Consider the following 26,054-nt stretch of genomic DNA (forward strand, 5'->3'; position numbering starts at 1 on the left):
GCTCATTATTAATACTCAGGGTATTAATTATCACAAATTTGTTTTGCTGTATTGTGGTCCAACCAAATTGGACTGTTGTGCAATTTCGCCATTGCTGGTGAGACAGCAACTGAGTTCATCCATTAAAGAGTCAAATAACGCGGGGCTGTTTACGAGCCGTCCTCCGCATCTCTGAGCGATGAACTAACAGCTGCTTTCTCTCCCACGATCGCAAAATCGGCTTTAGGGCCGTCACTTCTCTCTCTTGTACTAACCACACACGCACACATACACGCACGCGACTCCTCACAAACATTCTGGCACACATTTTTGGCTCGTAGATAGCTTAAATGCTAAAGCCCAGCTTTGTCCCTAAGCTATCGTACAAGCGGATACACGTGGTAACTGGTAGACGCCATCTCTGCCCCCATTCGCGGTCATATTCCCTGGCCGGAAGTCTCGCGTGACATACTCTCCACGATAGTCACGTCCGCCATTTTGTGCACATCCCTCCTTACACACACACACACACACACACTGTCACACACACACCTTATGTGTTATAGGATTATTTTATTTCCATATTTAATCATATCACTGTTTAGTTTGTAGTTGTAAGTCGGAAGTTTATTGACTGCATTGTATTAATTATTAATTGATATTACTGCATAAATAAACTTTGTTTATATTATAAAGAGAAGTGTTTTGGTTTGTTTTGCATACGCCTGTGTCATGCTGATGGGATGTCAGTGCTCGGATTCAAACCTTCATTCATTGTTTTTTTTCCGGAAAATCGATATTCTTCGGATGTCGATTTTCCAAAGAAAACAATCTAATATTGAGACTGTTTTACTATTTGGTTATTAGTGCCTGATTTCAGGGTGGTGCCCCGTCAATGTTAATCCTTATTAATATTCTATTGATTTTTGATAATTGATAATTATCTTTGATGATTGAATTTGAATGATCAATAAGCTAGTATTAATTTTAATTAATGTTTCATCGATGTTAACAATTAACGATTATCTTTGATAATTGTTGATTTAAAGGATTTAAAAAAGCTAACATTGATTCTCATCAATGTTCTATTGATTTTAATAATTAATAATTATCTTTGATAATTATTAATTATTGCTAATAACCAAACTTGCTCCTAAACGTAGCACACTACATTTACTGGAGCCCCATATGAGGTTTTAATGAGTTAGATTAAATTGATTAATTCAAATATTAATTAATAACTACAGAAATAATTATTAATTATTTCTGATAGTAACACTGATCTAAACAACCAGTAAAGCCCTACATAATAATTGGTGCCCCGTGTGAGGCATCCTACGTGCCAGTTCTGTCACAGTGTGTATGCATAAGAATCCAAAGTAATAACTTGAATCCTTACTTCAAAGTTTGGTTCTGTTTGACAATTTACTTCTCAAAACTTGCCAAACATAAGCCAGTGTGGTGTGAAAGTGCTCTTAAGAGTGAATTAGGGGTTGGTAAATTTACTATAGTCTGCTTAAAACCTGCTGTTGTTGTTATTTAACTCCTAACGCTTTCATCTAAATGTTACAGAGAGGTGCCAAGTCACTTCATTGACGTCCACCAAAGAGAGAACGCCGTGAAATTTGCACATTACATAACAGTAGACCGTAAGCCACAGGTCGAAGCCTCTCAACTGTGCTTTCGTGTTAGCAGTATATCAACTGTAAAACAACAAGCTTTCAGAGCCACTGTGTCACAAGAATTTTTACTGCCCCAGTAAAATGAGTCACCAATCGCCCTGTGTGACTGGAGCTGAAGCTCCACAAAGGTTAGTCGACCCAGCACTGCAAGATGTAGTTGCTGCTGTCCTCCGTCTCTCCATAGAGGAGAGAGATAACCTTAACAGCTACAATAATAGTCATTGTGATGAAGCATTGCAGGAACTAGTCGATTATGTCAACAACCCGGTCGGGAAGCCAATGTGCACAATTCTGGACCTAGTGGGCCAAATGTTCCTTACAGTTGCCCTCCTCAGTCAGTTTTCAGTCACGCCACCTTGCGTTTCAAACTGACTGATTCCACACCATGGAGGGGGGGCGATTATTTTCAAGCCCAGAGTGGTGTAAGCGGCTCGAAGATCCCATTAGCCAGGGAGCTGTACGCAACCCGGGGTCCACCCCCACGCATCGACTGGACTCCTTCCCCACCACGAAGGGGAGGAAGTCGTCCTCATCGCTATAGCGATCCAAGTGACTATGATGTTTCGGATGACTCGGGCGACCCGTGGTCATACCGACATCAATGCTTGCGCATCCGAAAACTCGAGTCCCTCGCAGGGGACATTGAACGTTTTGACCCAAATAATCAAGATTCAAACATCGACAATTATCTTAGGGAAATTGAGCACTGCCTGATTGATTTGCCTTACGCTTCGTCGCGTGAAACACTCAAGCTTATATGGAAGACCACGGTAAGGAGTGTCCATGCGTTCATGGAAACACTACCGACTGGTACACGAAACTGCTACTCAGCTCTGTGTAAAGCCCTACGCGAGGAGTATTCGCTGTATACCGACGAAGCCTCCGCTACCATAGCTGCTTTCGCCATCACCAAGAAGAGGCATGAGCCTCCGCGTGAGTATTACAGACGCCTGAGAACCACGTACTTCCAAGGAAGTAACGCACCAGGTCTTGAGGAGGAACGAGCTTTCAAGTCTCTTTTCCTTCACAACCTCCACGAGTGCGTACGATATGACGTCACGATGCACTGCAGAATGGGCAACCCCACCATGCAGAAAATCAGAAGATACGCGCAACTGGCATGGGAGACATGCATGCACCCTGCCCGAGGGCACGAAGGCGACACCAGAGCCCTGGGGATCCAAGCCTCATATGCAAACCTAGTGTTTGAAGGGAACAAAATGCCTCGCGTTAAGGTGAATGCAAGAACCGGACCCCAGAGGTGCCGATCACCCCGCCAGCAGGGTAGGCAGCAGAACCAGGGGGGTGGTGACCAGACACACCCCCAGGGTCATGGCAGGCCTAAACAACAAAACATTCGCCGGCCGAAAGGAAATGCGCGTTTCGAACGAAAACCCAAACAAGAAGGTGAGTGGGTAGAAAAGGTTTCAAATCCCCTCAGAGAACATGATTTGAGAGAGGAAATGGAGGATATAAGGAGACGCTTGACTGAGTTAGTAACTAAGCTTGACGTGCTCCGTTGTTCACCAGGTCCGTCGACCTCCTCAAAGGAACAAGGCACTGAAACCTTGTCAGTATGACTAGACGATGTACCCCCTCCCGTTAACGCCAAAGTTTACTTTGTAGGTCGGGAAAAGGGGGACAGTGTCCAAGTTGCTCCCCAAAACAGTCACTCCTAACATGCCACACCCTCCTTTTCTGACCTTCTTGGGCGATCTGTACCGTAAGGGCAACGCCTGACACATGGGTCATTCAACTCCCACGCACTACTCAACACTGGTTCCGAAATAGTCTAATGGTTTCCAACATCTTCGCAGAGGTGGCTAGAGCAAAGCTCTCCCTTAGCAAACCGTTATAGACAGAGACCTGCAATGTAAGCATCACAAGCTACACGCAAGATAGGTCGTCTAATCACAAAGCGGGCCTGGATTGACACCTTTCAAGGAATGATGCTAATAGACCCTGTTTACATATGTCCCATTAATGCGGAACCACTGTTAGGTGGCCAGGACCTACTGAATCAATTAGCTCCGCTCATTGACTGCCATCGTGGACACATGAAAGCTCAGGTTGACATACTGAGACCACTTGGTCCAGAAAACAGTTCACCAGCTTCAGATGCACACGTCGCCATCGTCCAAAATCCAGCAGAGACAACGACTCCACAAAGAACAATTACAGGGCCTGGGTAAAACCCTTCAGGGTACTATAGTCACTGTAAATTTGCAATCCGTTCTTATCAGTAACACTTTGCACACTTTAGGGACTTTGTCAGAGAAAACAACTTATGCGTGTATCATTAGAGGTCTAATGCAGGACCTCAGGGAAATTAGCTCCTCAGTCAACAGTCTGAGTGGTGGAAGGATTCCAGCTTACCTGGTCTCCCTAGACCTTGTCGATCAAATCCTTAGATCTGCTAATATCTCCGTTGTGCAACCTTCACAGATACACTTGGCATATAGTTTTGGCATTGCAATTCCAATCCATGTAAATCCTCAGAACCTCAAAATAGGATTTATCCTCAATCTACCATCATAGGCAGAATATATATAGACTAAAGTCCGTATTTAATGTTGGTTTTCAGAGAGGTAATGCACACATTCACCTCAAAACACCACCAACACTCGCCTACCATGATGAGGACCTCTCGCTCTACCTTATCCCTAACCTAAACATGTGTACCAAGACAAAGTACATTCATTGGGTTTGTCAAAATGCAACCCCCTTGTTAGAGAGGTGACTAACTACCTCTGCGGCCAAAGAGCCGAATTCCATGAACAAGTGTCATGGTAGCATGTCCATCAAAGATGAAGGAACAGAGACAAAGGTAGAGTGAGCAGGCAATTGCTGGCTCGTTAACACACCAGCCACCGAAATCCCAATGTCATACGACTGCCATGATACAGCCACTAAACTAAAGCTACCAGACCAAACGGTGTTCTTAATTGTTCCCCAAGGAGCCACCGTGCACATTGACGATATTGTCCTCCATTATCTCAACGTCGACAAACATGACGCAGAAATTGAGATCATGGACACATTTAGAGGTCACAACCTCACCATTGATGACACCCTTCGACAGCAGCTTCAGGCTGAAGGGATGAAATTAGTGAAGTTCAGTCCCAAACCGACTGGCTTGACCACTATATTTCCTAGTCACATAAGCAGATCGTCATCTTACCGAGAACACCCTATCAGTTTGGTTGCCCTCTGGCTCCTCCTTAGTGGTTGGATCATCGCAATTATTGCACACGCCATGTACAGGTACATTCAACACCTACAGGCCAGACTGGACTCACTTCTCATATAGCCGCGTTTTACACACCAGTTTGAGCCCATCCCACAGGTTAACCCCATCATTTCCAAGGATAAGCCTTTTAACCTTTAACCCTCCTTTCCTCTAACATTTTGTTCCTAGTAACCAATGTCAGGTTCTACTTTGATTTTGTGTTATGACCAAAGAACAACAAAGGATTGTGTTACGGTTAATGCTGTGCCTTCCAATAACTTGAAATGTTTGTGTGATGAATGTAGTTTTAGAATTAGCTAGAAGTTCTATGCCCAGATGTGCCTCAATCTCTGTCCAGACGATAAAGCCTCTGTGAACTCTAATGAACTGTATGGACTGTGCAACCATTTCTCTTTCCTATCAGGAATACATGGATGGCGTAACCCACAGGTTACTGTGAACCAACAAGGACTGTTCTGCCCTTCAGTTGCTCTAAAGATGCTGAACAACAACCAACTCTTCAGAACAAAGGGGGGAATGTTGGGCCTCATGTATTCAGATAGAAGACAAAGGCAGGCCTAACACAGTCGTAAAAACCTAACTCAAGCCCCCACATTCCAAGTCGTAAATTATACTGATAAAAATCGTGCCAAAATCAAACAAAGGGAGTCCAAAAAAGACTACAAATCCCATGAAGCCTTGCTCACTAAAGGATCAAACTCTCAACTCCTATTGGATGAGGCACACAACAGAACGTCCCTCAAACATGACATCATCAGGAGTTGAAATACCTCTGAAATGCTTTCGGGATTTGCTTCCAGCAACTTTGCTTGCAGTGTGTGGACGCAGTTCAACGCTGCTCTCATGTGCAACCTCGTGGCACAAGGAAGTAACGTCCAACTTGAAACTGTAGCCATATAATCTCCATCTCACTGGATGAGTTGAGATTACTCTGTGTTCAACCGAACACTAACGGATCCGAAGGAGACCACCGAGCAATTCGTATCTTCATCCGTTTGCCTACAGAAGTGAAGAGATTAAAGATTTCTCTTCCATCTTCAATCAAGTTGACATTTCTGAGTTCTCCGCCAGCCCACCGAGAATCAACAGCCGTACCGCCCGCCGACAGAGCGAGGAAACGGCCTCCCGTCTTCACCCGAGCCTCAAGGAACTGGGTCGGAGTTAAAGGACGGCGGAAAACACATTCTACCTGTGTCCTCATGCAATTCAAGTAAGAGGTTTATGTCTGGGCAGAGATAGAATATTATAGTGTGTTATTCTTGTGTTTCAAGGTTTTTGCTTGTACAGCTTACGGGCCGCCATGTCCGCTCATTATTAATACTCAGGGTATTAATTATCACAAATTTGTTTTGCTGTATTGTGGTCCAACCAAATTGGATTGTTGTGCAATTTCGCCATTGTGGGTGAGACAGCAACTGAGTTCATCCATTAAAGAGTCAAATAACGTGGGACTGTTTACGAGCCGTCCACCGCGTCTCTGAGCGATGAACTAACAGCTGCTTTCTCTCCCACGATCACAAAATCGGCTTTAGGGCCGTCACTTCTCTCTCTCGTACTAACCATACACGCACACAAACACGCACACGACCCCTCACAAACATTCTGGCACACATTTTTGGCTCGTAGTTAGCTTAAATGCTAAAGCCCAGCTTTGTCCCTAAGCTATTGTACAAGCGGATACACGCGGTAACTGGTAGACGCCATCTCCGCCCCCATTCGCGGACATATTCCCTGGCCGGAAGTCTCGCGTGACATACTCTCCACGAGAGTCACGTCCGCCATTTTGTGCACATCCCTCCTTACACACACACACACACACACACACACTGTCACACACACACTGTCACACACACACCTTATGTGTTATAGGATTATTTTATTTCCATATCTAATCATATCACTGTTTAGTTTGTAGTTGTAAGTCGGAAGTTTATTGACTGCATTGTATTAATTATTAATTGATATTACTGCATAAATAAACCTTGTTTATATTACAAAGAGAAGTGTTTTGGTTTGTTTTGCATACGCCTGTGTCATGCTGATGGGATGTCAGTGCTCGGATTCAAACCTTCATTCATTGTTTTTTTTCCGGAAAATCGATATTCTTCGGATGTCGATTTTCCAAAGAAAACAATCTAATATTGAGACTGTTTTACTATTTGGTTATTAGTGCCTGATTTCAGGGTGGTGCCCCGTCAATGTTAATCCTTATTAATATTCTATTGATTTTTGATAATTGATAATTATCTTTGATGATTGAATTTGAATGATCAATAAGCTAGTGTTAATTTTAATTAATGTTTCATCGATGTTAACAATTAACGATTATCTTTGATAATTGTTGATTTAAAGGATTTAAAAAAGCTAACATTGATTCTCATCAATGTTCTATTGATTTTAATAATTAATAATTATCTTTGATAATTATTAATTATTGCTAATAACCAAACTTGCTCCTAAACGTAGCACACTACATTTACTGGAGCCCCATATGAGGTTTTAATGAGTTATATTCAATTGATTAATTCAAATATTAATTAATAACTACAGAAATAATTATTATTTATTTCTGATAGTAACACTGATCTAAACAACCAGTAAAGCCCTACAAGTGAATAACATTGATCATCTCCTAACAAGGCCACATGTCAAGGTCTAGGTAGATTAGATGGAAAGCGAACAATTAGTTCTCGTTGTCAACGTATTGAATGCAGGAGAAATGGACAGGAGTAAAGACCTGAGTAACTTTGACAAGGGCCAAATTGTTATGGCCAGACGACACGGCAAGGCTTGTGGGGTGCTCTCGGTCAGCAGTGGTGAGTACCTGCCGACAGCGGTCTGAGGAGGGACAAACCACAAACCGGCGACAGGGTGTTGGGCGCCCAAGGCTCATCGGTGCGCAAGGGCATCGAAGGTCCGAACTGACAGAAGGTCTATTGTGGCCACAGAAAATATTAATGATGGTTACGGGAGGAATATGTCACAAAACACACTGCATCACACCCTGCTGTGTATGGGGCTGCGTAGCCGTAGAGTGGTCAGAGTTCCCATGATGTCCATTATCGAAAGCACCTACAATGGGCACACTGTATCTTGGATCAATGGAAGAAGGTCGCCTGGTCCGATGAGTCCCGTTTTATTTTACATCACGTGGACGGCCGTTGATGGCACCAGGATTCACTGTGGGAAGACGACAAGCCGGAGGAGGGATTGTGATGCTCTGGGAAATGTGCCACCTACCTAAACAGTTGCAGACCAGGTACACCCCTTCATAGCAATGGTATTCCCTGATGGCAGTGGCCTCTTTCAGCAGGATAATGCGCCCTGCCACACATTGTTCAGGAATGGTTTGAGGAACATGATGAAGTGTTCAAGGTGTTGTCCTGGCCTCCAAATTCCCCAGATCTCAATCCGATTGAGCATTTGTGGGATGTGCTAAACCAACAAGTCCGATCCATGGCGGCCCCACCTCACAACTTACAGGACTTGAAGGACACCTTCAGGGGTCTTGTAGAGTCCATGCCTCAGAGGGTCAGCACTATTTTGGTGGCACCAACAGCATATTAGGCAGATGGTCATAATGTTTTGGCTCATCAGTGTATATACAGTATATATATGATGCATGATATTTACAATTGTCATTCACTTATTTTTCACAGAACCTGGAAATGTTTTTTTCACTCTGTATTTTGTTGCGAAAAAAGTTGGATACATTTTTTGGGGGACAATTTTTTATCATATTGCTTTTGGTGTGAAGAGGTTTTGGGACTAGAGAAAAGGCACTAACCACATTGAGAGACATGATGATCATAAAGTTGATGCAGACTCCAGTGCCTGAGGTGGCAAACTGCCAGTTTTTCTTCACAAACTCCCACTGAAATGAGGCGAACCTCTCCATTGCGATGAGCCGGAAAACCACTACAGCAAACACAGCGGTCAGAACCAAAGAGATCTGGAACAAAGACAACAAGAGATGCTGTCAGACTGGAATAACAGGAATATAAGGTCAAACTGATGGAAATATTTATTATGATTACTATTAGTTTGGATTGTTCAGGAATTTTCATCTACAGAAGTTAGCAAACTATTATAATACCCTTTGAGAACACGAAAAGAGAGCAAAAGCACTGCTCTTGTGCAAAAAGTCCAATAGAGGGAGACAGTTTTACTTCCAATGATAGTTCAGCTTTGTCAAAGTAAGCAAACCAGCCCCCCCCCCCCCCCTCCCCAGGGTCGAACTGTATCATCATGGCACTAACCCTAACCCTAACTAAATGTGCTGGAACTGAGACGTGCAGTGAATAACAGCTTTAATTTTGCTCTGTTCTTTATATAAAGCTATTGTATGTCTTCAGAAAATGAGCACTAGTTGTATGGACTACTTTTATGAAATTTTTTATGGTGTTTTTTTATGGTGCAACACCTACCATGAAGAAGATACCAGAAACAGACACCATGAGTCGGCTGAGTTTATCTGTGAAGGGTTGGAAGGGCTCTGGTTTTCCTGAGATGGGGTTCACTCGCTCCTTACGGGAGTATTTGGCTTCAAACTGCGGCCGTAGTTCCTCCTTTAAAAAATACATCATTACTTTATAAAACATTTGCTTTGATATCTTTTCACAGTTTCATAAATTAATCTCATCACACACAGATGTTCAGCATCATCATCTGCTGTGGCTGGGCATGAAGACCAGTGATGATGTCACTCCAAAGGTTGATCACATGACCTGAATGATGTATTGTCACTTCAGTGGCCTCAACATGATACACATCTATTGACTACACATATAAGCATTTGTTTAAGGTACATTCAGCAATATGACAGTCAACTAGAGCAGAAGGATTGTATACAGCAGCAGTTCTCAAACTTTTCAGAGTATCGTGGCTGATTAAATCGGAGAATCATGGGCTACATCTAATGATTATATACACAAAGTTATATTAAAAGAATATGTAATTGCTTTTAGTGACCTCGTCTGTCAAGATAATTTTTTTTTATAAAGAACACCATAAAAGTGCCATAAAAGTATCATAAAAGTAGTCCATACAACTAGTACAAACTACTTTTGCGCTGTATTCCAAGTCTCCTCAAGCAATATGATAGCTTTGTGTAAGAAACAGACTGAATTTAAGTTGTTTTATCACTTCACGATTGTGGCAGGGCGGAGGGCGTGGCCGGGGTGGTAATTCCGCACACCCGGCCCCTAATAAGGCTGATTAAGCCCGAGAGGGATAAGGCCGACTGGAGACGGCAGTGTGACAGAGAGAGAGTTACGGACAGCTGTCCGACACCTGTGTGTGTTTGTGACTTTTGGTTTAAGTTTATCATTAAACCTTTATTTATATTGTTAATCCGGTTCTCGCCTCCTCCTTTCCATTTACCTTGTTACACTGGTGACGAAACCCAGGAAGGAGGAGAGATGCACTGTAGTAGAGTCCTTGCCACTACCATCCACCCCAATGGAGCAGCCACAGCCATCCGCCAGGGGATGGAGGGGAACGGCCGCCGACCGCTAGCGGGGAGGGGCTCCTGGCCGACCGCCTGGAGTGGGAGGACCGCTGCCAGGGGCGGGGGAGACCCCTTCCGTCTGCCGAAAACCCAGCGGGGCGTTCCGTCTGCCAGGGGCCGGAGGACTGCCTTTTGATCCACCCTTGGAGGCGCGGCTGTCGTCCACTAGAGGGTGGAGAAGTGGCCGAGGACCAGGCTACGGTGAGAACCCGCGAGTACCTTTTTTTTTCTCTCTCCTCTCTCTCTCCCACTCCACGTTGGCCTTTCCCTCTCTTTTAAATATTATTATTGTTTTTTTTTTTTTTTGGTAAGATCCCTGTTACAGGGTGTAGGTACCGCATTTTTTGTTATTATTGTTTCCCTTCCCTTGCCCCCAGAGAAGGGGGGGGGGATGTACGTCATGTGGCAGGGCGGAGGGCGGGGCCGGGTCGTGATTCCGCACACCCGGCCCCTAATAAGGCTGATTAAGCCTGAGAGGGATAAGGCCGACCAGAGACGGCAGTGCGACAGCTGTCCGACACCTGTGTGTGTTTGTGTCTTTTGGTTTAAATTTATCATTAAACCTTTATTTATATTGTTAAGCCGGTTCTCGCCTCCTCCTTTCCATTTACCTTGTTACAACGACTTATTAATCTTATGAATTATCACAACATTGGTTTATTTTTTGCCATTTTAAGTTTTATGGTGCTTTGTGTGCTTTTTTTTATCTTAAACAGATAGTTCATCCAAAAATGATCATTTACTCACCCTCATGACATCCCAGATGTGTATGACTTTCTTTCTTCTGCTAAACACAAACTGAGATTTTTAGAAAAATATCTCAGTTCTGTAGGTCCATTCAATGCAAGTGAATAGTGGCCAGAAATTTGAAGGTTCAAAAAGCACATGAAGACAGCATAAAAGTAATCCATATGGCTCCAGTTGTTAAATCCATGCCTTCAGAAACTAAATGATAGGTGTGGGTCAGAAGCAGATCAATATTTAAGTTCTTTTTCACTATAAATTCTCCTCCATTCCCAGTAGGTGGCGATATGCGTGAAAAATGTGAATCGCCATGTGGCGAGAAGGGTGGGGCCGAGCAACATCTGGGCAGAGCGAGGCCGGTAAGATAAGTGGTGAATGAGTTCCACCTGTGTGCCACACCAGTCTCGCGTTCCAGTGAGGGGCGGCGGGAGTATTTAAGGAGAGGAGACAGCAGCAGAGAGAGAGGGAGAGATGTACGAAGCCTGTTTGTGTGTGTGTGTGTCTTTATGTTCATATGTAGCTGGCTGAAAAGCAGTGTGTATTTTTGTTTTGTTACAAACTGAAAAGTGTTTATTAAATGTCTACGTGTTTGTTGAGCCGGACCCAGCTTCCTCCTTTGCCATCCTTGAATTGTTTCACTGGTTCCCGCCTCCTCCTTGCCCATCCTTACCTGTCACATGCCAAAAACAGAAGAATGTGAAAGTGGAGATTTATAGTAAAAAAGGTCTTAAATATTGATCTGTTTCTCACCCAAACCTGCCATATTGCTTCTGAAGACATAGGCTGTTTCTCAATGCAAAGCCCACAGAGAACCCACTTGCATTCTTATGAAGACCAGTCTTGCCAAGCCACCTTAGAAGAACAAACTCAGAAAGACAGAAGGACGTAGAACGCATCTATTACGAACTTGATATGTGCCACGATCTTCCCACAATTAACCATTACAGGAAATCTTAAGCCAGCGTGAGAACTTCTGGCATTATCACACCAGTGATGTTTGCAGGACTAGTTACACATTAAAATAATAAAGCCTGTAAACACTTGTTTCTATATTAAAATAATGCCCAACAAAACAAATGTTGACAGAGTATGATGACTCTCACGAGCCGTCAGACTTTCGCGAACTTACAGCTGGAAACTCTTGAGGTAAAACCACTAATATATGATATAGTGAGTAAAACACAACGATAAATGTCCTTCGTTTGCCGCAGTAGTACAGAGTTCTTGCCCACTACTCACCATCCGATGCATCCTTGATATTCAGCTTTCTCAAGAACACAACTGGGTAATTTTATGAATTCCCGGTACTTGCGTTCTTGAGGACTGGAATTGAACTTCAGCAGTGGACGATGACATCGAACGAGTCCACGAGAATGCAAGAATGTAAGAACACAAAAGAACGCACATTGAGAAACAGCCATAGATTTAACCACTGGAGTAATATGGATTACTTTAATGCTGCATTTATGTGCTTTTTTAGATTCAAAGTTCTGGCCACCATTCACTTGCATTGAATGGCCCTACAGAACTGAGAATTATTTTTTAAAATCTTTGTTTGTGTTCAGCAAAAGAAAGAAAGTCATACACATCTGGGATGGCACGAGGGTGAGTAAATGATGAACAAATTTTCATTTTTGGGTGAACTGTCTCTTTAACAGCCCCTGGTCACTGTATGCTTTCATTGTATGGAAAAAGTTTTATCTTTTGTGTTTTACTGAAGAAAGAAATTTGGGCTTGGAACACCATGGGGGTAAGTAACTGATGACAAAAATATCATTTTGAGGGTATCTATTGCTTTAACATTGTAAACTGATTAGAAATTAGAAATAAAAAAATAAATAAAAAAGAATATGACAATTTTGAGTCACGTGAGAGGTGACGTATATCCGGGGCACTTTGTGTGCCCCAGTTTGAGAAGCACTGTTATACAGAAACTAGCAACAGCAGAATTGTACATGGCGAAGAATGCAAACACCAGATGTACAGCGACATATCAGCCACATCTCAACACTTTGATTTCTGGAGGATTTGTTGATGTTCCCTACAGATGCATCACACACACACACACACACACACACAAACCATTCTGAAGACATCCAGTTAATTCACAGATACTCTGAACATGCTGAGATGTCACGATTCATGAATTATATTCACATGGAGAGCGCAGCATGCACAACACAATATGATACGATAAGAGGCACACTCACAGAACACAGCATGACACTGGATTTACACTATAGGAAATACAACAAACAGCACATAGATTGGCCACACACCACTTTCATTATTCACAAACTAAATGCTCATTTTAACAAGTGGGTCATTCCTACACTTCGGTATCCAGCATAAGTTATGGTATTTATTATAATGTTTTATTTCAACTGGTTACAATATTTATAGGCCTGTTAAAAAGAATACAGACTGTTTACAATGTTCCATACTGGAGGTTTTTCGTGTGTCCCTTGACTTCTTGTTAAAAATGTTTGTAATTTTAAAATTTAAATGGTGTTTCTTCAACTTCTGGCATTTACATGTCCCAGGTAGGGCTGAAACGATTAGTCGACGTTATCGACAACATTGACAATAAAAAAATGTCTGCAAAAATGTTCGTTGTCGAATAATCATTTGATCTCACTTAATGTAACATGAGCAGCACTGCAGCTCGCGCCTGACTGAGGAGAGGAAGAAAACAGCTCACAGTCCAGATGCACTCCAAACATTCCAAACAGCTTCAGGTGATGTAGATCGCAAAGTATGATGGAATAATACAAAATAAGTACATACAGAAGCACTCTCGTTGTAAAATAAGCGGAGCTGGATCTGCCGCTCTGCTGAAGTAAAACTTGCATATCAGAGCATATTTAAAGGACACACTCCGGCGTTACATCTTTAATGCAGTATATTTAATGTGTTATAGCTTTATTAAAGTTCAAATAATAAGGAAGCAGGTCATGTAAATAACTACATACCCCAAAACTGGCATTTCTTTGTGCGGTCAGTGCCTCTTCAATGAGTTGTGCGAAGTGTCCCGATCTAAGGGGGAGATATTGAAACTGCACCCGGCTGATGCACACTCTGTCGCGGGACACTCATTCCTCGAGCTCGGTGGTGCAGCTAGATTATAACATGATGGCTGGCGACTTATTGAATCATTATATATGTGTCACTGTGCATTTCTTATTGTGAAGGAAATTGGCAATACGCAGCTTTATTTATAAGAGAGAATTTGTTTTTTGTGAGTTAAAGATGGACTGAAGTGAACAAAAAGGTGAGAGAGGGTAGTCTTCACCCCATTATACAATGAAACAAAATACGTTTTTGATTTGTTTTTGTTTTGGCCTGTTTTCCAAAAAATAATATCTAAAACTCATTTAAAACAACATACATTTACTTTAGCAGATATACTGCAGAATAAAAATATTGTTATCTGGGAATGTTGAATATGATAATAAAAATAAAAATATTTTAAAATATCTAAAAATCCTTTAAAAAAAAAAGATGCATTCATCTGAGAAGCAGCATATAAGATATTTAGACTTGCTTTGAGAGAACAGATCTTGAATATAAGTATATTTTGTCTTTACTGCACTCGCAGAAGTATAACAAAGAAAAACGTCATGGTTACTGGTGTAACCTCCGTTCCCTGATGGAGGGAACGAGACGTTGGTGTCGATGTAGTGACACTAGGGGTCACTCTTGGGAGCCCGAGACACCTCTGGTCTTTGATAAAAGGCCAGTGAAAATTGGCGAGTGGTATTTGCATGCCACTCCCCCGAACATACGGGTATAAAAGGAGCTGGTATGCAACCACTCATTCAGGTTTTATGCTGAGGAGCCGATATAGGGTCCGGCCATTTCAGCGGGTAGTTCAGCGTTGTGGCAGGAGGGACCAACGTCTCGTTCCCTCCATCAGGGAACGGAGGTTACACCAGTAACCATGACGTTCCCTATCTGTCACTCACTCGACGTTGGTGTCGATGTAGTGACACTAGGGGTCCCTATACAAAACGCCACAAGGCTGAACTGTGTTATGTGAACTGGCGGTGTGTGGTGGGCAGACTTACTGTGTGCCTCATAGCCAGCGCACCAGGTCGACACGTAACCTCCCCCAACATAGTTACGAGTGTCGAACGGCCCTTTTTGGGGACAAGTCGACTACCCAAAGATAGAGACGGGCTTAACCCAGTCGTGGCCTCTTTTCCCCTTCTCTTTTTCCACTCCCTAAAAAAGAAGGGGGATTATCCGACTGGGCCGCCAGGTCTAGTCGGGGGGTGTCCCTCCCAAGGGGAGGACACCGCGGAGACCACACCTCGCCCCAAGAGGGGGGGATATTTAAGTGGAAGAATACATCACATGGTCTTTCCAACCATGTGGAGAGCCTTCAAGGTAGATCCTGCCCAATGGGGGAGGAGGTACTACAACATGGAGACTGGGGCAGAGGGGCTCTGCCCAAGGAAGACGCAGTTTGCCAGCAAGGAAACGAGCTAGCGGAAGATATAGATCGCATGGGGTTAGCCTTACAGGGAACTGCCACATGCGGAGCACCTACCCCAGCACCGGGCTCTTAGATAGCGCGTGTACTGGGCCGGCAGTGAGTTTCTCCGAAGACTCGACTGCCACAGGGCTCGGAGGAAATCAACCAGGGAACAACTTTTGTGAACACTACTGGGAATTAGCAGCGCACGTCTTCAGCTCAAAAGGAGGTGGGAGGCGCTATGTGCAAGCGATACACCCGGCCGGCTATCCCGGGCTTATCCGCTTGTGTTGCGTGCCACTACCTGGGACGAAACCGGTTCCACCCGGAGGTTGTAGAACCTTGCAAAGGTGTTGGGTGTTGCCCAGCCCGCTGCTCTACAAATGTCTGTTAGAGAGGCACCTCTGGCCAGGGCCCAAGAAGCCGCTACACCCCTGGTAGAATGGGCCCGTAGCCCTACCGGGGGCGGCATGTCTTGGGCGAGATATGCCATAGATATGGCATCAACGGAAGGAAGGAAGGAAGCCGCTCTTTTGTTGAACTGTTGGGTACCGCAGCCACTTGGGCGTGCGGCGAAATCAAACGAAAAGGCAACAAAAGATTTTCCACCCGGCCCTCCACCGGGGGATGGAGTGGTCTTTCTACCAGCTCCAGGTGAGTGGGTTCCCTCGTCCCTGGGTTGCCCGTCTCAGGGGCGCCTCGAAGACCTCCGTGGGTTCTTCAGTGCCGGCTGAGAGACGGGTGGCGTCGGCTTCCTGCAGTGGGCTCCACGCCGGGGCCGGGCCGGAGGGGCGGGCTGCGGCGGAGCCGGTGCAGTCACCGCAGGGGGATCAAATCTGGGGCGGAACTACCCTCGTGCAGTTCTTTCAGTGCCTTGGCTTGGTGGACCTGCAGGAGAGCCATGGCGTGCAGGGCAGAGGCGGCTTGTCCAGCAGCGCTGTAGGCCTTGGCCGTCAGGGACGACGTGAGCCTACAGGGCTTGGAGGGGAGCTTAGGGCGTCCATGCCAGGTGGCGGCGCTCTGCGGGCATAAGTGCACTGCGAGCGCCTTATCCACCGGGGGAATCGCCGTATAGCCCCTGGCCGCCCCGCCATCGAGGGTAGTGAGAGCGGGGGAACTGTGGAGTCGGGTTCGGGTAGTAAAAGGTGCCTCCCACGACTTCGTCAGCTCCTCATGCACCTCCGGGAAGAATGGCACTGGAGCGGGGCGTGGCCGGTCTGAGCGGCGCCGTGAGCCCAGAAACCAATCATCAAGCCGCGAGGGTTCAGGGGAGAGCGGAGGGTTCCACTCTAGCCCGATGCTCGCGGCTGCCCGGGAAAGCATGTCCGTCATTTCGGCGTCGGCCTGTAACTGGGCGACCGTCCCCGAAGGGGGAAGCCCAGCTGAGGCTTCTGCGTCCGACTGGACAAGCCCGCTCTCCGATGCTGCGCTCGAAAGCTCATCATCTTCGCGGGCCTCGAACGAGAAGCCAGACTTGCCGTGCGACGAGCCGGCGAACTCATCCAGAAGCCCGATTGGGGCAGACGAGCGTGCTGGGGAATGGGAGGTCCGCGGGGGGATACCCGGCGGAGGCGATCCCATTGAGGTCCCCAAATCGCCCCCAGCGCCAGCCGCGCTGACCTCAAACCCGTAGGTAGGAGGACCATGGCGGGGAGCCGCTGGTTTCTTACGAAAGCAAGCCGCGACCGCAACGTTGCCATGGTCATGTTCTCGCAGTGAGAACATGAGCCATTCATAAACGCTGCCTCCGTGTGGGTCGCGCCCAGACACGAAAGACAGCGATCATGACCATCCGAAGTTGAGAGAAAACGACCGCAACCAGGAATAACACACGAACGGAAAGGCATCTTTAAAAAGACGCGTCTTTAAAAAGACGTTCCGTGTGTGCGCTCTTTTAGAGAAATATATACTCTTTTAGAGGGGAAAAATGCTCTTTCAGAAAATATACTCTCTAGTTTTTCTGCCGAAGCGCCCAGGGGCGTTCTCTGCAGTGCACCAGTGCAGAGGAGGGAGAAGCCGCTGAAATGCGCCGTCAGATCCAGCAGAGGTGAATGAACAGTGCTATTCAGCTCAATGAGCATGACCGTTCGGCTCCGAAGAGAAAATCTGAATGAGTGGTTGCATACCAGCTCCTTTTATACCCGTATGTTCAGGGGAGTGGCATGCAAATACCACTCGCCAATTTTCATTGGCCTTTTATCAAAGACCAGAGGTGTCTCGGGCTCCCAAGAGTGACCCCTAGTGTCACTACATCGACACCAACGTCGAGTGAGTGACAGATAGGGAACAAATACACTTATATACAAAATACACTTATATTTAAGATACATTCTCTTAAAGCAAGTCTAAATATCTTATATGTTGCTTCTCAAGTAAATGTATCTTGTTTTAAGGATTTTTAGACAATTTTAAATGGAAAACAAGACAAAAACTCTTGATAACAATATGATTTTTTGCAGTGTTTTTTTACTGAATTAAACTTAATAAAAAATATTTTTTCCTTTAATTCAGTAAATGTCATTTAGAGGTATTTTTAAAAGATGATTTTGTCCTCTTTATTGTTAGTAAGCACATTTAATACAACCTTTTAAGTCGGGGCACAAGCTGAATAATCGGTTAAGAGCTAATGATTAATTGTTGCAATAATCACCGAATAGTCGAATACTTGTTCTAATAATCGTTCGATTAATCGATTATCAAAATAATCATTAGTTGCAGGGGTTAAATGTTATTAGGCTTCATTTCCAAACAAGGTGTAATTTTGCCAAATTATTTAAAATGAGTGAAAATATTATGTAATTGTGTGTTTTTAGTATACAGCCTTAGAAAACAAAGTAATAGGCCATTTTATTTCAAAAACGTTAAAAATGTCATTTCCATCAGGTTTATTTCCAGCACAGAATTCTATTAAACAAAATAAAGAATTTGAGATGTGCTGAAAATAACACTGTGGTGTGAATTTTCATGACTTTCAGAAAAAATGACAAAAACTGGCATAAATACATGTACATACAATGTTGGACACTGTTAATAGCCCCCTCCCCCCCCCATTTAAAAAAAGTTTCAAAGCCAAAAAGGGACCATATTGTAGGAATGACCCAGGTCTCAAAATATTATGATATTTCTGATTGTGTTTATAAGAAACAATTACATTAAACATCACCATTTCAGTTCAAACAGGAAGCTCACCTCCTCCTCCTCCCAGTCAATCAAATCCCAGTCATACGTTAACTCTGCCCTCCTCCTCTTCCAGAATTCCAGGAACACAGTGGCTGTGACAACAGAGGAGTAAGTGATAAGAAATGAACATAAAAAACTCAGAAGACCTTCAGTGTTTTTACACTAAAATAAATAAACAGTGCAACAAATGGAGCAGTATGCAGGTGTCTCAAGAAATGTTTTATTTCTTTTTTAAAAAGATTTTTTTTATTGATTTTCTTTCAATTTGCAAGCCATCTTAAAAATGTGGCACTCCTGCATCAGGTTTTGAAAACAGCCAAATGCAGTGCAACAGTCAAAGGTGCATGTTTACAAATAAAAACTATTAAAATACAGCACAGACAGATGCAAACTCGCATGTCTAACGGCTCCTAAGGAAGGTGTTTTGTATGCCCAAAACATACTCTTCACAACTACGTGAAATAGCTACACAAGAATTTTATTTTTATGGGGGGGGGGGGGTTCTTGATGACTTGGGAGTCCTGTTCTGTTTTATTGAATTAAAAAGAAATGTAATGTATTGTCTTAATTCGTCTCGTACATACTGAATAAAATATTAAATGTTTTTTTTTCTTGTTATCCACCTTGGTGAGTTACAAGTGGTCAGGTGTTTACACTAGGTCACTTAAATGTATCTCCTGTAAAGACTTGTGTTCGAATTTGGAGGGTCTCTGTTTCATGATGACATACATCAATCATTATGTCAGTGTGTTACTGCATGATATTAAAGCACAACAAAGTCAGAAAAGACAAAGAAAGCGTGAAAAAAAAAACCAAAAAAAAAAAACAGTGTGCTGTTTCTCCCAGATGTGGTTGAAATTGAATCTAAGCACAAATGCAACATGTCAAGCAGAATTATCAGTTATTTTAGTGGATTACCTGTATTAAAGGAGCTTTAATACATACAAAACTTTCGTATGTGGTTTTTGTGATGCGATCACAAAACATTTTAAACCCTGTTTAGACCTGTATTTAGGGCTGACCGCATGTGATCGGATCACTGAGCAGTGTTGTCTGTTAATGAAAATTATAATTTTTACTTAGTACACTACATTGAACTTAATAATTCACATTACATTTTTGTTATTTTTAACTTCAATATGTTTTAGAACTCATTTTTTAATGCAACACATTAATTACAAGTGGAAAAATCTTTAAGTCTGACTTTCCAAGTTGGGGGCATGTCATTTAAAGAATCATGGTGAAAGCAAATTGGTACTGGTAATAATTCAGTTTGACTATAGTTTACTTGACTATAGAGTTTAGTTTGTATGCATTTTTTTGTGCTGTTAATAAAGAATAGGAATAATGTTTTCCAGAAAATAAGACTTATTTATCTGGTTTATGGGGCGACTGGCGTGGGTAACAAAATGATATTTCCCATCATTATATATGGCGGTACACGAATGATAGAATAGATAGATAACGCATCAATTACACACCTAATGCATGGCTTTGCTCTTTATTTTGTTGCATTCTTGTTAAAAATGTATCGTCTCTGTCAATAAGTGAAAAAGATAGAAATCAATACAAAATAGCAAAACAGGTACATTGTTTCAGATTAAAATTACTTGAACACACATCAAATCGTATATACGACTTTCAACCTGGTAAGTACAAACTTCTCAGGAGGACTTAAAAGCAGCATGATTTTAACTTTCTGTGCTATTTTTAAATTTGGTTGTAATTAATTGTTTTAATTGATAGTCATTTAGATTAAATGTAGTTTGCAGAATTTAGTCAGCTAGGTTATTCAAAATGTCCTGGTTACTTTCATAACCTCCGTTCCCTGATGGAGGGAAGGAGACGTTGTGTCAATGTACTGACACTAGGGGTCACTCTTGGGAGCCCGAAACACCTCTGGTCTTTGATAAAAGGCCAATGAAAATTGGTGAGTGGTATTTGCATACCACTCCCCCGAACATACGGGTATAAAAGGAGCTGGTATGCAACCACTCATTCAGGTTTTGTGCTGAGGAGCTGAGACAAGATCCCGGCCATTTCAGAAGGTAGTCCAGCATTGTGGCAGGAGGGACACAACATCTCGTTCCATCCATCAGGGAACGGAGGTTACGAAAGTAATCAGGACGTTCCCTATCTGTCACTCACTCAACGTTGTGTCGATGTAGTGAAACTAGGGGTCCCTATACGAAACGTCACAACTAGCTGAACTGTGTTACGTGAACTGGCGGTGTGTGACGGGCAGACAACTGTGTGCCTCGTAGCCAGTGCACCAGGCCAACACGTAACCTCTCCCAAAGCTGTTATGAGTGTCGAACGGCCCTTCGGGAACAAGTCGACCGCCCAAAAGATAGAGACAGTCTAGCCCAGTCGTGGCCTCTAATCCTCTTTTTTTTTCTTCTCCCCAAAAAAGTGTGAAATTTGTTAACCAACTGGGGCCACCAGGTCTATGCCGGTGGGGGGGGTGTCACTCCCAAGGGGAAGACACTGCGGAGACCACACCCCGCCCAGAGTGTGTGTGGGGGGGGGGGGGGGGTTTGAGTGGAAATACATCACATGGTCTTGCTGAGCCTTGTCGGAAGTATGTCATGTGGAGAAGTCCCATGGTAGGTCCTACCCTACGGGGGAGGAGTTTCTACAAACATGGTGACTGGGGCAGAGGGGCCTCTGCTCAAGGAAGATACACTTTACCAACAGGGAAACGAATTAGCGGAAGATAAACGTTGCATGGGGTTACCTATGGGAACCAACACATGCGGAGGACCTACCCCAGTACAAGGCTTAGTTAGCACATGTACTGAGCCGGCAGCGAGTTTCTCCGCAAACTCGTCTGCCACAGGGCTCGGAGGAAGTCATCCAGGGAACACAATTTGTGAACACTACTGGGAGTCAACAGCGCTCGTCTTCAGCTCAGGGGAGGTGAAAGGCGCTATGCCAAGCGATACACCTGGCCAGCTGTCCCGGACTTACCTGCTTGTGCCTGCCACTACACGGGACAAAACCAGTGAAGTGGACGCCACTGAACCTGGGCGGACGCCTGGCGAACTGAATCATGTAGCCGAGTCGGACGGTCCGGACCAGCCATCGCGACGGGTTGGAAAGCGCAAGCCACGCGTCCAAGCTCTGGGCAAGGGGAACCAAGGGGACAATCTCGTCGGACGTACCGGTGGGTGGGGCCTCGCGGTGGGGCGGAGCCTGAGGTGGCACATCGTGCCGTGGCCGTGCTGAGTTCAGGGCTCCTTGTGACCACCCCCAGAACAGCCTGGGACGGGGGAGGAAGAGGCTTGTCCTCGTGACCCATGGAGACCGTCACATCGGGGGCAGATTTGTGCCACAGCTGGGCACGCAGGGTTGGGAAGACCGCCGCTGGAGCGCCAAACCTGCCGAAATGGAATGGTGGACGGTGGTCGTGATGACAGCCGTGTGCACCGGGTGTGTGACCCAGGGAACAAGGAAGCTCTTTTGCTGAACTCTTGGGTACCGCACCACTTGGGCATGCGGCAAAATTAAATGAAAAGGTAACAAAAGATTCTCCTCCCGGCCCTCCACAGGGGGATGGAGTGGTCTGCTTACCAGCTCCAGAGCAGCAGGTTTCTCATCCCTGGGTCACCCGTCTCAGGGGAGCTTCGAAGCCTTTCTCGGGTTCTTGGTGGCCAGCCATGAGACAGGTGGCGTCCGCTTCCTGCGGTGGGCTCCACGCCGGAGCCGGGCCATGGGGACAGGCTGCAGCAGAGCCAGTGCAGTCACTGCAGGAGGATGCCCTTGGCGACGAGCAGACGGGATGTGGGATCTTGAGCCGCGCCGGGGCAGGATGTGTTGGATAGCTTTCGTCTGCTGCTTCACCGCCGAGGACTGCTGGGCAAAGTCCTCGATGGTGTCGCTGAACAGGCCAACCTGGGAAATGGGGATGCTAAGGAACGGTGCCTTGTCGGCCTCTCCCATCTCGACCAGGTTGAGCCAATGGTGGTGCTCCTGGACTACCAAGGTGGATATCGCCCGCCCGAGAGACCGCGCCATGACCTTTGTCACCCGGAGGGCAAGGTTGGTCACCGAGTGCAGTTCCTGAATAAATCCTGGGGCGGAACTACCCTCATGCAGTTCCTTTAGCGCCTTGGCTTGGTGGACTTGCAGGAGAGCCATGGCGTGCAGGGTGGAGGTGGCTTGTCCAGCGGCAATGTAGGCCTTGGCCATCAGGGACGACATAAACCTACAGGCCTTGGACGGGAGCTTCGGGCGCCCGTGCCAGGTGGTGGCGCTCTGCAGGCATAGTGCCACCGCGAGTGCCTTATCCATCAGGGGGATCGCTGAATACCCCTTGGCTGCCCCACCATCGAGGGTAGTGAGGGCGGCGGAGCTGAAAGATCAAGACCGGGCAGTAAAAGGTGCATCCCACGACCTTATCAGCTCCTCGTGCACTTCCAGGAAGAAAGGAACTGGGGCGGGGCGTGGCTGTGAGTGGTGCTACGAGCCCAGGAACCAATCATCGAGCTGCGAGGGTTCAGAGGAGAGTGGAGGGTTCCACTCTAGCCCGACGCTCGTGGCTGCCTGGGAGAGCATGTCCGTCATCTCCACGTCAGCCTGTGACTGGTCAACCGTACCCGAGGGGGGAAGCCCAGCTGAGGCTTCCACGTCTGACCGAACGAGCCCACTCTCCGATGCTGTGCTCAAGAGCTCATCACTTTCGCGGGCTCCGAACATGAGACAAGCCGATGGACTCATCTGGAAGCCTGATTGGGGCAGATGAGCGAGCTGGGGAATGGGAGGTCTGTGGGGGTATACCCGGCAGAGGTGGTCCCATTTAGGTGCCCAAATTGCCCCCAGTGCTAGCCGCGCTGGCCTCATACCCGTAGGTAGAAGGACCGAGGCGGGGAGCTGCTGGGGTGGCTTGCTTTCTTACGAAGGCAAGCCGCGACCGCAATGTTGCCATGGTCATGTTCTCGCAATGAGTACATGACACATCCATGAACGCTGTCTCCGGATGGGTAGCACCCAGACACAAAAGACAGCGATTGTGACCATCAGAAGGCAAGAGATAATGACCGCAACCAGGAATGACATACAAACGGAAAGGCATCTTTAAAAAGATGTTCCGTGTGTGCCGCTCTTTTAGAGAAATATACTCATTTTTTTCAGAATATACTCTTTTATTTCTGCCAAAGCGCCCAGGGGCATTCTCTGCAGTGCACCAGTGCAGAGGGGGAGAAGCCTCTGAAATGCGCCATCAGATCCAGCAGAGGTGAATGAACAGCAGTGAGAATTCAGCTCAGTGAGCATCGACCGTTCAGCTCCGAAGAGAAAATCTGAATGAGTGGTTGCATACCAGCTCCTTTTATACCCGTATGTTCGGGGGAGTGGTATGCAAATACCACTTGTCAATTTTCATTGGCCTTTTATCAACGACCAGAGGTGTTTCGGGCTCCCAAGAGTGACCCCTAGTGTCACTACATCGACACAACGTCGAGTGAGTGATAGATAGGGAACCATGATATTTTCACAGTACCCTTTGAGCTGACTTAGGAAACGAAACATAATGAATATATCAATAAATCTAAGTAAATTAAGATGTGTTCTATTTTCATGTTAAATTTAACAGAAAAAAATAAGAACAACAAAGCATCTGGGTTTCTACCAAAGGACTGTATGGCCCACTTTTTTAAAGAAAAGAGAGAGAGAGAGAGAGAGAGAGAGAGAGAGCAGAAGAAGAGACAGTGTTTAGTTTTTAAAGCATAGTCTGAATGCTGTCTTCACATTCAATCTCTCAGGATTTAGATTTGAGTCTGCTTTCAGGGACAGTACATTATCTGTCCCTGTCACTACTCTAATTAAGCACACTGACCACGCAGTGTTAGAGAGAAGTGAGAGTGTCAAACAAATGGAAAATACAGAATTTAATACAAACAAGAGGAAAAAATGGTTGTCGGTAGTCATTTACATGAACAACAATACAAAGATAACTATAAAAATCTGCTTATTCCAAAAATCTGACAAAGGAAGAAAACCGTGTAACAGGAATAGTTCTTCCAAAAATGATAATTCTCACATCAATTACCCTTGTGTCATCTCAAACTCGTGTTATTTTTTTTTGTCCGAGGAACACAAACGGATATATTTTAAAGTCTGTTTGATGTTTGATTGTCCATACATTGCAAGTCAATGTTGTACAAAACTTTTTGTACACCACTTTTGATTTTCATTTTCAGCTTATGATCTTTCCCTGATAAAAGAACACATTTACATGACCTTACGTTGTCAGCTTATTATGCATTATCGTTGAAAGATTATGAATGTAAACATACTGTACTTACTAATATCTGTCATTAGCATATCAGGATCTGCAGACAGTGCCAAAGCTTCTGCTGGATTCAGTGATTAAATCACATTGTTACATATTACTATATTTAATATAGTAGAACTCTAGTGTTTTGTGTGGTACTGAGTGGATTTCTTCCATGCCAGTGGACACGTAGTGTAAAGACCCTTTCACATAACTCACATCAACGTTCCCCAATGCATTTAACTCTATGGAGTAAAGCGTCATGCTACAGTGTTACCACCAATGCTGTGTTGTGCACCAATCAAGTGTGCATTCCCTGCTGGAAAAAAACAAAACAATAGAGATTCTAATGCTTTCCACTACAAATACCACTACAAACCAACAGCTGCAAACTATTAAAATCATTACCAAATGTTTTTTGTAGTGTATATATTCCATTTGGATTTAATGGTTTGTGTTGGTTGGTTTCTATTTCATATATGTATTGTTCCCTAATGGTATCCACTAGACATAACATGCCACCAACAGCACATTAGCAGAAGAGACCATTATAGTTGCCATTAAAACTAATACAATTCCCATTATATGCATTAAAACCATTAAACATATAGGATTTCTACTGTAATTTTACATATACTTTTTTCAGCAGGGTTGTGTATCATTGGGATTATGTGCAGGTATTATGTAATAAAAGTGCACTTAGCATTAGCCAAAGAACATTCTGATGTAATTATTGAGCACATATATACATGTACAGTATATTCAAGAGCTTTGAGTAATACAGTATATTTGAGTTAATAACTTTAAGAAGCATTAGTACTGCCCAACACTGCTTTATTTAACTGCACAGCATCTCTTCCTGATCTTTAACTGGTCTAGTTTCAAATTCAACAGTAGAGAACTGCATTGATATGCTGCATGTAATTGATGTATAGTTTGTCAAGATTAGGTTTGGATCT

General features: G+C 44.6%; 1 protein-coding gene across 1 annotated transcript in view; it reads right to left on the reverse strand.

Annotated features, from left to right (window-relative positions):
- LOC127436323 (anoctamin-3-like) overlaps nt 1-26,054 on the reverse strand; it is a 186,912-nt gene that overhangs the window by 28,661 nt on the left and 132,197 nt on the right. Inside the window, exons 14-16 of the mRNA XM_051690414.1 lie at nt 18,831-18,913; nt 9,339-9,479; nt 8,699-8,863 (exon numbers count right to left, since the gene is read on the reverse strand). Coding sequence (XP_051546374.1) covers nt 8,699-8,863; nt 9,339-9,479; nt 18,831-18,913 — 389 coding nt within the window. The remainder of the gene's footprint in view (nt 1-8,698; nt 8,864-9,338; nt 9,480-18,830; nt 18,914-26,054) is intronic.

Source organism: Myxocyprinus asiaticus, chromosome 46 (genome assembly GCF_019703515.2).
Source record: "Myxocyprinus asiaticus isolate MX2 ecotype Aquarium Trade chromosome 46, UBuf_Myxa_2, whole genome shotgun sequence".
Taxonomy (NCBI): domain Eukaryota; kingdom Metazoa; phylum Chordata; class Actinopteri; order Cypriniformes; family Catostomidae; genus Myxocyprinus; species Myxocyprinus asiaticus.